This window comes from Anopheles maculipalpis, chromosome 2RL (assembly GCF_943734695.1).
Source record: "Anopheles maculipalpis chromosome 2RL, idAnoMacuDA_375_x, whole genome shotgun sequence".
Classification (NCBI taxonomy): Eukaryota; Metazoa; Arthropoda; class Insecta; order Diptera; family Culicidae; genus Anopheles; species Anopheles maculipalpis.
The window spans coordinates 15332877-15345473 of NC_064871.1; the positions used below are offsets into that span (position 1 = coordinate 15332877).

Here is a 12597-nt window from a genome sequence, read left to right on the forward strand (position 1 = left end):
ATATAAAAAGATAGTGACATTTAAAGCACACGAATACTAAATGTGTTTCGCGTAGTGTCCAATTTCCCTTGACAAACAAACGAACATTAAGACGAAAAAAGAAACACCTCAATTATGTTGCAACAAATCAATATATATATATACATAGAGAGATAGAGCACACGACGTTATGTTTTCCATTTCACGGTCGATGTAACATATTGTAACAAGCAAAGTACAACCAATTTAATAAGAATAGTAGGGTTTTACTGCAAATAGAGAAAGAGAGCAGAGAGTAAGCAAAGAAAAATCTGTTTTGTGTGATAAACATGGGGGAAATAATAATAGTGGCCAATGCTCTGCGTGCGTAATTGTCGTTTTCATGATAGAAAAACACAATTAAAAACAATACAAAATCGAAAGATAGAGAACGAATGCGAGAGAGAGAGAGAGAGATGAATATAGGTGTAAATGATTAAATTCCGGATTGCTAAACTTTTTGTTTTTTGCTATGTTTTCTTGTTAGAAGCTTTCCTTTGATACAGAGCGATACAGAACTTAATACTGAATTGGATAACAATTGTTGTTTGCAGGTAGTACATCACTTTTCAATTTAAATATTTTTCTTTCTCTCCTGCTCTCTTCTTCGTTCTCTGTTTCTCCTGAGCGCAACACACTCACACACTTATTCCTTATCAATCGGCTTTCTCTAAGTTGGCAATTCATTCCCGAATTTGTTTTAAAAGAAGAGCAAATAAATTAACAAATGTAACAACAGAGGGCAAGAATCAGAGTGCGCCGATTGTTCAGGTCGTTTGTTAGTACAATTTTAAATTTTTAAATTTAAATTAGCAAAACTTTGGCGTCAACAGCGGCTAATAGTGGCGCACGAATTTTGTCACAAACAAAAACACATTTCCTGCACACAATAGTGTGTGATGTTTTTTTTTTTCTTTAGTAAAAGATATAATCTTTTGAGCCACACACACACACACTGCTCTGGGCCATAATAGTAGAACGTAGCGAAGCATGTGTCCTTCCCATGTGTTAATTGAATAACTACGTGCTGCGGCATTTGTTCTTTTTTATTAGTGAATTAAGTGATCAATAGAAGTTTTGAAATTTAATAATAAACACAACAGCCGCAGATAGTGAGACCGACCGAGGAGACACCTGCGCCCGTGTTTACGATTTATTTTATCTGTTTTTTTTTTTACTCTGGGATAAAATAAAGTAAACCGTTTTTGGAAGAAGGACACATCAGCAAAGTACAGGATATGCGGTAGAAGATAATGAGAGGACAGTTCTCTTACCGACAGGATAAGAATTAAACAAAAACAAATTAAGCTAGTTAATGAGTGAGCTCTTATATATATCCTTCAGTAGTTGTGCATTAGGTAAGCAAGCGGATGGCGGCAGAAATGGAGCTGCGTTGTGAAAATGAACTATCATATTGTATATGATCATTGAGGAAGAAGCGTGTTATGTAGCGTGATATGTGTAGTACAGATAGAGCCGTTTACCGGTTCGAAAGAGATAAAATTGCGCCATTTAGCCAAACACAAACAAGTACGCACCAACATAGCGCATCCACACTGCTTTCCTTACCTTCTCTCAACTCTGATCCCGTTCTTGGCCAGCTATAGGATGAGAACAGGAGGCAAATCACATTGATGAAAATGTAGCGCGGCTTTTCCGTTTGCGAAAGTAGTGCTGATGATAAAGATGATGGTAATGTGCTAATATAACGAACGAATTTCTAACGTTTTCCTCCTTTTCATTCACGACAGCAAACAAGAAAAAAAACGAGTAACACACATTAGTACACATAGTGGAAAAAGAAGGCAAAACAAAATGACAAACTCCCGATGATCACACACATTTGATGGTAACAAAAGCTGACAAAAAGAAAAGAAAACGTGTTAGTTAAATAGCCGCTAGGGCGACCTGTGAAATGTGTAAAACATTTGATATATACAACGCACGAGAAACATAACATACAATGGTATAAAACAATAACAGAAGTATAGAATTTGAAAACACAAAACCACACTCTATTATTGCCAGGGTAAAGATGGATGATATATAGTGGTGGCAAATTGAAAATCGAAATAACAAGCATATTTTTACCCCAAAAAAAAACTGAAGAAAAAAGCACCCATGAGGGAAAAAGGTTTGTGTTAGTTAAAATGAAGTGTAGGCGCAAGAAAAGAATAAGAGAAGAAAAATCCCCAAATACACAAATGTTGAAGAAAAAAAATGCATCATTTTATTGAAAAATTTACTTCCCATTGGGATGTGCCTAGGTAAGTAGAATTAAAAGTTAAAATTTCGTCTTCGTAATCGATCGCCACGTAGTGAAACAAGTTTAGCTTTTATTGACGTTGGCAGATGTAATTCGTTATTTGATATATTACTACGCATTTTTGTACATTTTTTTATGTCCGAAAAGTTCTACAATTAAAAAAAATAATAATTGATGCACAATTCGCTCCACATATTTTCAAATTAAATCTATGTCGACTTTGACAGTCCCACAATGTCGACATACCCTCTCCACTGAACTGAAATTTTGGCGTCCTGTCATTTTCTATCGCGGACACGACAGAAGAGAGAGAGAAAAAACCTCGAAGAAAAACGCCTCAGTTTGGGGGAAGATTGGAATTGGAAATTTGTTTTGTCGTACTTTTGCATCGTGTTTATTAGCAAATCCACTGTGAGTGTGTCCGATTTCGCATCCCAAACCATTCGCCGATCGTGCATTTCCACTTCAAGGCATCCGTTACCGCCGCCGCCGTCGTCATCATCGTTCAGCATCACACCGCGTTCACAGCGTCAGTGAGAATTGAAAGAAAAAGGTACAGAAGCGGGTTACTGCATCACCTCGTAAACAGCGTACAGCGTAGCAGTCGCTGGAAAACCCATGGAAATGGTGTCGCTGGGGCCGAAAAAGGATGGAAATCCTAATGCGGAGTTTTTTACCGCCCCGGAAACGCTACAGGGATTCGAAACGGTGCGGCTGTGGTTGCAGAAACACTTCAAAAAGGTAAGGATTTTTTTTCTTTGGTCCAGTGAGATGCTCTTTGCGGTGAGCCATTTTGTGCGTGTGTGTTGCACAGTTGTGGGATAGTGGAGGATTTGTGTGCCCTAATGTTCGTAATAACTGTGGTTGTGTTTGGGTAATACAGTGGACAGTGTACGTGCGTGAAGCGAATGTATCGGAAATGTGATAAAAATGAATATTCCTATGTATAGCACGGAAAAGAGAGATGTTGGAGGAGTGTACGGGGGTGGTGAGAGAACGCGGAGGCAAAGAACACCGGGTTTGCCGTGAGCTTGGGTAACAGAAACTGTCAAGGGGCACATAACCCTTAGCATCGTATGCGTTAAACCCTTGATGTGCAGTGCAAAGCATATTTTTATGATATTAGTTATGCTGTTGTAACGAACTACCCCGTTGGAAAGTGTCTAACGCGTACATAATGTTTTTGTTTCATTTTTATTTTTAGTTTCTTGCACCAGATCCACCGACGAAGGAATCTTTGGCACATTTGATCATACAGTTTATACAGTATCAGGAAGCTAAGCTCGGTAAAAACTCGCAAGATCCACCAACAACCCGCTTGCCGGTAAGAAAAGCGCTACCGTTTTCGCCATGCAATTCTTCTCACGTTTAACATTTCGTCCATCAGATACGATGCTTCATGGATTTCAAACCGGGCGGTGCTCTGTGTCACATTCTGTCCACAATGTACCGCTACAAGGCGGAACAGCGCTGGCGAAAGTTTGACTTCACCGTCAACAAGAACCCGATGCGCAAGGATCCGATTGGACAGATGGTGCTGGACATCGAGACAGCGCTGATCGAAGCGGAATGTATGCGGCTTCCGATCGTGTACATTCGACCGGAGGTGGATCGTGCCACGGCGAACAAGATCACTGACATCGTGACGAACCATCAGGGTGAGATAACGGCGGACGAGGAGGAAGCAACGCACATCATCTATCCAGTAATCGATCCGTTGCCCGAGGATTACGCTCGTCCCACGTTCCGGCGTGACAAACACGTCATGATTCACTGGTACTACTTCCCGGAATCGTACGATACCTGGGTGCCGAATTCGTTCGATCTACCCGACAACGTACCCGAGAGTCCACCGTCCCCAGCTGAACGTTGGCGTGTGTCCGCCTCGTGGGTGATTGATTTGGACGAGTACAACGAGTGGATGTCAGAGGAAGATTACGAAGTGGATGAGGTAGGCCGGAAGAAGGTACATCCGCATCGGCTCGGCGTCGAAGATCTAATGTCGAGTGTTGGCGGTGGCGGTGGATCGGAAGATAAGGTGAAGAAAACACCCAAAGTGGTCAACTCAAAGCGTAAACGATCGCCTTCACCCGCTGCGGGTAAGGGTGGCAAGCGGAAGAGCTACCGTTCGCCGGCTGCGTCAGCGGCAGCATCTTCCTTCCAGAAAAAACCGCGTGCCGATGACGAAGAATCGGAAGACCTCACCAAGGACATGGACGATCCGACACCGGAAACGAACATCACTGAGGTGAAGCCAAATATGGGCAACTCGGCAACGGGCCCTGCGACACCGCAACCGAAGCGTGACCCCGACATGATGCCGATGAAGTACGCCACCGTGACGGATCTGGACGATGAGATGGAGCGCGGTGTAAATGCGTCCGGTGCAGGTGGCAGTGGTTCGGGCACGGGAGGTGGCGGTAGCGGTGGCTCGGGAGCCGGTGTCGGTGGAGACGACAGTCAGGCGGGCAAAACGAGCGACAGTAGCAATACGCAGGACTTCCCTGTCGGTGGGAAAGACGATCTGGAGGATAATGTGACAGAGCAAACGCACCACATCATCGTACCGTCATACTCGGCTTGGTTCGATTACAATTCGATACACGTGGTGGAGAAACGCGCACTGCCAGAGTTTTTCAACGGCAAGAACAAATCGAAGACGCCGGAAATTTACATGGCCTACCGGAACTTTATGATCGACACGTACCGACTAAATCCGACCGAGTATCTCACCAGCACCGCCTGTCGCCGCAACTTGGCGGGCGATGTGTGTGCGATCATGCGCGTTCACGCGTTCCTGGAGCAGTGGGGACTGATCAACTATCAGATCGATGCAGATTCGAGACCCACACCGATGGGACCGCCACCCACATCCCATTTCCACGTGCTGAGTGACACACCGTCCGGACTGCAACCGATCAATCCACCTAAAACGGCACAACCATCGGCGGCCAAGAATTTGCTGGATTTGGACAAAAAAAATGCAACGCTTGGCGAGAAGAAGGATGAGTTAATCCCTGGAGCAGCCGCTGGTGGTGCTGTTCCGGGTGCAAATGGTGGCGCACCGGGCAGTTTGATCGGTCCGGATGGTATTAAGGTCGAGCAGGGCACAATTCCAACGGCCGATCCGAACGGACAGTTCGGATTGCGGTTGGATCAGTACGCGAAGAAACCGGCCGCAATGCGCAACAAGACGGCGGCCAGTATGACACGCGAGTGGACCGAACAGGAAACGTTGCTACTGCTGGAAGGGCTCGAAATGTACAAGGACGACTGGAACAAGGTGTGCGAGCACGTCGGCTCACGGACGCAGGACGAATGTATTCTGCACTTTTTGCGACTCCCGATCGAGGACCCGTACCTGGAGGATGACAACACATTCCTGGGTCCACTTTCGTACCAACCGATCCCGTTCAGCAAGGCGGGCAATCCGATCATGTCGACTGTAGCGTTTTTGGCGTCCGTGGTCGATCCACGCATTGCGGCTAGCGCTGCCAAGGCTGCGATGGAAGAATTTGCAGCAATCAAGGTAACGGACGATGGTGAGAACCGTCGAGAGAGAGAGAGAGAGAGAGAGAGAGAGAGAGAGAGAGAGAGAGAGAGTGAGAGAGAGAGAGAGAAAACCAAGGAAACGAAGGAAACGAAGGAAGGTCATTAATGACGCGAGGGTTTATTTTTTGTATTTTCAGGATGAAGTTCCGGCTTCCATGATGGATGCACATCTGAAGAATGTGGAGAAATCGAGCTTTGGTGGAAAGTTTGACCCAAATGCTGGGCTGGCAAACAGTGGAATTGCAGGTACGGGCCCGGACAAGGATAAGGAAGAGGATTCGGATAGCAAATCGGCTTCGACGGCAGCAGCTAGTGGCAGCGGTACGGCGACGACGACACCTGCCGTTGGTGGTGCGTCATCGGCTACACCAGCCACACCCAGTGCGGATGTGGAGATGAAGGATGTATCCAAGAAGGATGATGCCGGTATGTTGTGGCGAGGATATGCTATTGTTGACAATTATTTGTTGTTGGGTGCGCTTGTACACGATACCAATCGTTGTCGTTGATTATCAGGATTTGTATCGTGTCAGCGTGTGCCATTTGGGCATTTGTTTACCGTTTTAAGCTAGTGATGGAACTTGGATGGAAAGTGGATGGATCGTTCGGAATTTGTTCCGCATTTTTAGCTATCGTTTCCCATCTCTAGTTTAATCCGTTTTGTGCTTTTGACACATTCTTCTCATCCATGCCCGGTTACTTTTACTCTACATTGTTGGATTCGTTGCGTTTAAAAATATCGAAATGTGCTTAGACAAAGACAAACCTTCTGAAGAGACAACCACTAAATCGCCTGATTCCGATGCCACAGCGACGACTGACGCTAACAAACCAACGGATGGCACAAGTACGGGTACTGCACCTTCGGCCGATAAGGATAAGGAGGTTAAGGATGGTACTGCTGCTTCCGGTGGATCATCCATGACTGCTGGCGGCGGCACGGCCGAGACTGGATCGGCCACATCAGTGTCCACCGTTGCCAAAGAGAACGGTGGTTCCACCGATCCGAAGCTTTTCAACGAAGGAAACCTGCAAGCGGCGGCTGCAGCTGCACTGGCAGCGGCTGCCGTCAAGGCGAAGCATCTGGCCGCGGTTGAGGAGCGCAAGATCAAGAGTCTGGTAGCGCTGCTCGTCGAAACGCAGATGAAAAAGTTGGAAATCAAGCTGCGCCACTTCGAAGAGCTCGAAACTACGATGGAACGCGAACGGGAGGGTCTCGAATATCAGCGGCAACAGTTGATCCAGGAACGCCAGCAGTTCCATCTGGAGCAGCTAAAGGCGGCCGAGTTCCGTGCCCGACAACAAGCCCACCAACGCTTCCAGCTCGAACAAGGCCAATGGCAGCAACAGCAGGCCCAAGCACAGGCACAAGCACAAGCTCAGGCTCAACAGCAGCACCAGCAGCAGCAGCAGCAACAACAACAGCAACAACACGGTCCAGCAGGAACGGGTCCGGGACAGTTGCCAACATCAGGAACAGCACCGCCACAACCCGCAGGAGGAGCACCGGGAGTGGCGACAGCATTACCGGGCGGTCAACATCATCTCACCGCCAATCCGGGAGCTAGTGAGTCCGATATTCAGACCTATGCGGCGTGAACCATTGCCACCGAAAAAGCATCTCCCACTAACATGACCGCCCTATCGGTCATTCGTTTTCTGCTCTTTTCCCTTCTTTCCTTTCAGACACTCAAAAGCCGCCATCTATCGTTGGTGGCCCGGGGATGGTGCCGGGAGCGCCTGGAGCAGTTCATGCCCCCAGCAGTCATCCACCAACGACCGTACCAGCAGCAGCAGCAGCAGCATCGTCATCGACATTGCCGGCGACAGCATCCTTACCATCGGTCAACCAAGGTTCAGTTCACGCACCGCCGCCGGGCACCGCGGTGGGACCAGCAGGAGCACCAGCAATGCCGGCAGCGTGCTCCAACGGTATCCCCCCTATTACCTCCACCCCCAGCTCTACCCAGCCGCCATCTACGAATCCTACCGACGGTATTACGCCAAGTAGCATCATGCCAACGGCGCTGGGACCACCAGTTCCATCTCCTTCGCCGGCCGACCCGACCGCGACCCATCCAGGCACCGTCGGTGTCCCGATGGTACCGCCCCCGTCTGGCCCTGGCGGACCACAGCAACAACCGTCGGAACAGCAGCATGCTGGAGGACCACCTCCAACCGGGTCGATCGAACCGTCGGCCACAGCGGGGGGAGACGCAGCAACGACGATGATGGTGACGAATCACCCGTCGCCATCCTCCGAGTCCCACGGAGAGGTGGGACAGGTGACCGCAACGCCACCGGAAACAGCCGCTACAGCCGTGAGTGAACAGCAGTCGGAGCAGCAGCAGCAGCAGCAACAATCAGGTGCGCCCGGTGAAGGGCAGGTGGCCGTCGCACCACCATCATAACTCCGCCGGAACAATCTTCTGCTCCGGAAGCGGCAAAAGCAACAACCGGAGGGAAATCGTAGCGTGCGACGAGGTCGTCGAGCTCGGCTACGTGGCAGCTGAGACCGTGTTTGATTGTACAGGAATTACCGGAACCGGAAACGATGAATCTTACTTGCGATATACTACTACGGCAGTACAGAAGGGGGAACACAAATCGATCATTTGGACATTAATAGTAGGAAAGAGAGGGAATCACTCCCTCCCATCGTGTGTTTATATGTGTGGTGTGTATGGTCGTGTGTTTCCCCCAAAAATGTCTTTCTCCCATTTGCATTGCTCCTGTGAATATGTCTCCTTTTAATATAAATATGCATGTGTGTGTATGTGTGTGCAACATTGTGTAATTAAAGTGAAGCTATCATTGTAAAACAAGACCCAGGATTCGAATTCGCTATTGAGCTATTTTACAACATAACTTTTTATTTCTGATTCCTTTTTTACCGACAAAGTAGCGATTCCATAAGTCACGGGGGAACACACACACACGCACACACAATATATATATATATATATATAAGCACACGACGTTTTAAATGATAAACAGTAAAGTATGTAAAAGGAAAACACACACAAAACATTTTGGAAAATGTGAGGCATACAGAGTTATATAGGGGTCACCAGGGTCATACACCGCTGATAACTACAATTACTACTACTATGTGGATTAGGAACATTAAGATTAATAATAGCGTTAAGCAACAAAATAAACTTAATTCCCCCTATTATTAACTATTACCACCACCACACCAATGGCTTTGTTGTATTTGTTAACATTTACTTTTTCATCCGAAACTAGAAGCCCAAAAATGTAATCTTCATGCCAGTGGATATAGGACAAACATTGCTTGAAGGCTCACTTGTAATGGAGACCCTAAGCGGTGTGTAAATTGGTGTCCCTCTCCATCACAATGGATCGGTAGGTTCGGTAAGTGTCCGATGAATGCTACCAATCGGATTTTTAAGCCAATTTTCTCTACACTCTTTAGTTTATTGATCGTTGAACATCGATCGAAATAAGACAAAAACTGCAGAGCAATTGAGGTGGTTCCACAAAAAGATGCATGGCCCAAAGAGGTATCTAACGATGTGCGGAACGCCCCGATCGGACCAAAACTGAGCGAGTTATCACCGATTTTTCACGAGAATGCTTTAGTTTTTCCACAATATCTGGGCGGGGGGTGGTGGAATCGGGTTGGGGTGTTCTACAAAAAGTTGCGCGGTCCAAAGACTCAACTAACGGTACGCGGAACATCCCGATCGGTCAAGGAATGGCCGAGTTATTGTCGATTTTCCACGGGAATGCTGCTTTTGTAATTTTCCGGAAGTTGTTGGAAAATCTCCCTTATTCCCCTTCGATATTGAAAATCACGTTGAGGAGATCTTTTAAAAAGATTTTTAAGGAAAGAAACAAAAACGAGAGGAAATTACTTAAAATTGAAGATAAAGTTTTAAATTGGGCCGGAAAATATTTGTCGTGTCGGAAAGAAATTGTTTTCCAATCCGTTTTTAAAATTTCCATTTGCTACCTCCTCGGATTCATGCTCTCCTGTTACTCCTGGTCGGATTTTGCCGCATCGAAATTGGCCAGATTTCAGCCGAAAATCTGCCACCAGGCGCGACTCGGAGTAACAGGAGAGCATCCATTCGAGGAGGTAGCTCGGATCGACCGAAAAATCTAAAATTCGATCTTAAAATCCAAAGTCGATTTTAAAGTTGTGTAGGAACTTTTAATTTGGAAATCAACTTTTAAAACTGACTTTGGATTTTAAGATTGGATTTTCGATTTTTCGGCCGACCCGAGCTACCTCCTCGAATGGATGCTCTCCTGTTACTACAAGTCGCTCCCGGTGGCAGATTTTCGGCCGAAATCGGGCCAATTTCGATGCGGCAAAATCCGACCAGGAGTAACAGGAGAGCATGAATCCGAGGAGGTAGCAAATGGAAATTTTAAAAACGGATTGGAAAACAATTTCTTTCCGACAAGACAAATATTTTCCGGCACAATTTGAACTTTTTCTTCAATTTTAAGTAATTTCCTCTCGTTTTTGTTTCTTTCCTTAAAAATCTTTTAAAAAAGACCTCCACAGCATGGTTTTTGAAGTTAAAGGAAATTGAGGCGAATTTTCCAAAAACTCCCGGGAAATTCCACCAGCTGCATTCCCGTGGAAAACTGAAGATAACTCGGCCATTCCTTGACCGATCGGGGTGTTCCTCGTACCGTTAGCTGAGTTTTTAGACCAAGCAACTTTTTGTAGAACACCTCAACCCGATCCCGCCACCCCTCGCCCAGTTATTGCGGAAAAACCAAAGTATTCCCGTGGAAAATCGATGATAACTCGGCCATTCCTTGACCGATCGGGATGTTCCGCGTACCGTTAGCTGAGTCTTTGGACCGCTCAACTTTTTGTAGAACACCTCAACTCAATTCCGCCACTCCCCGCCCAATTATTGCGGAAAAACCAAAACATTGCCGTGGAAAATCGACAATAACTCGGCCATTCCTTGACCGATCGGGATGTTCCGCGTACAGTTAGCTGAGTCTTTCGACCACGCACCTTTTTGTAGAACACCTCAACCCGATCCCGCCACTCCTCGCCAAGCTATTGCGGAAAAACCAAAGCATTCCCGTGGAAAATCGATGATAACTCGGCCATTCCTTGATCGATCGGGATGTTCCGCGTACCGTTAGCTGAGTCTTTCGACCGCTCAACTTTTTGTAGAACACCTCAACCCGATCCTACCACCCCCCACCAAGCTATTGCGGAAAACCCAAAACATTCCCGTGGAAAATCGACAAAAACTCGGCCATTCCTTGACCGATCGGGATGTTCTGCGTATCGTTAGCTGAGTCTTTGGACCGCACACCTTTTTACAGAACACCTCAACCCGATCCCTCCACCCCCTGCCAAGTTATTCCGGAAAAACCAAAACATTCCCGTGGAAAATCGACAATAACTCGGCCGTTCCTTGACCGATCGGGATGTTCCGCGTACCGTTAGCTGAGTCTTTCGACCGCGCAACTTTTTGTAGAACACCTCAACCCGATCCTACAACCCCCCGCCCAGTTATTGCGGAAAAACCAAGACATTCTCGTGGAAAATTGGTGATAACTCGTTCAGTTTTTATCCGATTGGACCGTGCAGCATGGATGCGCCTTTGAATCGCTCGTCTTTTGGCGGAACACCCCGCCTTGGTTTCTCCACCCCCCGCCCAGTTATACCACGTAAAAGGGGTTTTCTGCGGAAAATCGGCGATTACTCGCCGATTTTAATCCGATTGGGGTCGAAAATGTCTACGAAAGACACAGATGTACAAGTTGTTTTAGTCATCTGCTCCCTCTGACCATAATATCGACCCGTGAGTAAACCAAGAAATACCAAACAGCTTACTGGTTTCTTAATGGTGTACTTAGTATATTCTTTTTTTTTATTGTTTTCTCACTCCCGCAAAGTTTATACTTGTACAATTACATCCGCGCGTTTCGTACAATAATCTCTCCTACATCCTTTTTTTCTTTGCTTCTGCATCAGAAACTCCCGGAAATTGCGTGCAGATGATGAAATTGGCGATAGCGTGGATTTGTTTTTTTAATTATTGAAAGAATTTCCGTTCTTTTATAAAGAAAAGAAAAAGGAAGAAGACGAAACCACATATTACCACGTTCTTAACAATGATCTTTACGCGACAAAACAGACGGGACAACGAAATTAAAACTTGATTCCCTATCATATCTCTCCGCACCCGGAACCGCGCCAATAATGGAATAATAGTGTTGCAAAATGAAACAAAAATATGGAAACGACTTGCAGTTGCGTTCACGCTTCCTTTCTCTCTCTCTCTCTCTCTCTCTCTCTCTCTCTCTCTCTCTCTCTCTCTCTCTCTCTCTCTCTCTCTCTCTCTCTCTCTCGAGCGCCTTAACTAATTGCTTTAATTAGATGCTGTAATCGACGTGACGAAAGACGTTTTCAGTTCTATCCTATATATATATACATACATACATATATATAGCACTCTCCCCCGCATTTAGGAAACACGCATCGCATCCATGGCGAATGCGACCAATTAATATTTACCCTACGGCAGGTAGCAATCGGCATTCGCTGAAATCTCCGGAAGAAGCGTAAGCGCTTCCTCGCTAACCACTTCCCCTTCCTCTTCTACCTCTCCCTCCTCTTCATCCACAGTCTCATCGTTCAGCTGTTCAGCAGAAACCACGACAGGAAGCGGGACGGCATAATAGTAGTGGTCGTCCGACGCATTATTAGCCCCACCGGAAGATCCACGACCCGTGGCAAAACGTTCTTCACC

At 46.5% G+C, this 12597-nt stretch overlaps 1 protein-coding gene across 1 annotated transcript; it reads left to right on the top strand.

Moving 5' to 3' along the window:
* The first annotated feature begins 2877 nt into the window (after window positions 1-2877).
* Window positions 2878-8247, top strand: LOC126560126 (SWI/SNF complex subunit SMARCC1). The gene is made up of 6 exons (XM_050216288.1): window positions 2878-3025; window positions 3489-3608; window positions 3672-5813; window positions 5974-6262; window positions 6591-7403; window positions 7523-8247. Exons 1-6 carry the CDS (start codon window positions 2903-2905, stop codon window positions 8245-8247), a joined length of 4212 nt encoding a protein of 1403 aa, XP_050072245.1. The 5' UTR covers window positions 2878-2902.
* The last annotated feature ends 4350 nt before the right edge of the window (window positions 8248-12597 follow it).

Excerpts from the sequence above, each read along its gene's own strand:
- LOC126560126 (XM_050216288.1), top strand. The coding sequence starts at position 2,903 with ATGGAAATGGTGTCGCTGGGGCCGAAAAAGGATGGAAATCCTAATGCG. Across the intron at positions 3,609-3,671 it reads CACCAACAACCCGCTTGCCG|ATACGATGCTTCATGGATTT; the intron begins GTAAGAAAAGCG and ends TTCGTCCATCAG. Across the intron at positions 7,404-7,522 it reads CACCGCCAATCCGGGAGCTA|ACACTCAAAAGCCGCCATCT; the intron begins GTGAGTCCGATA and ends CTTTCCTTTCAG.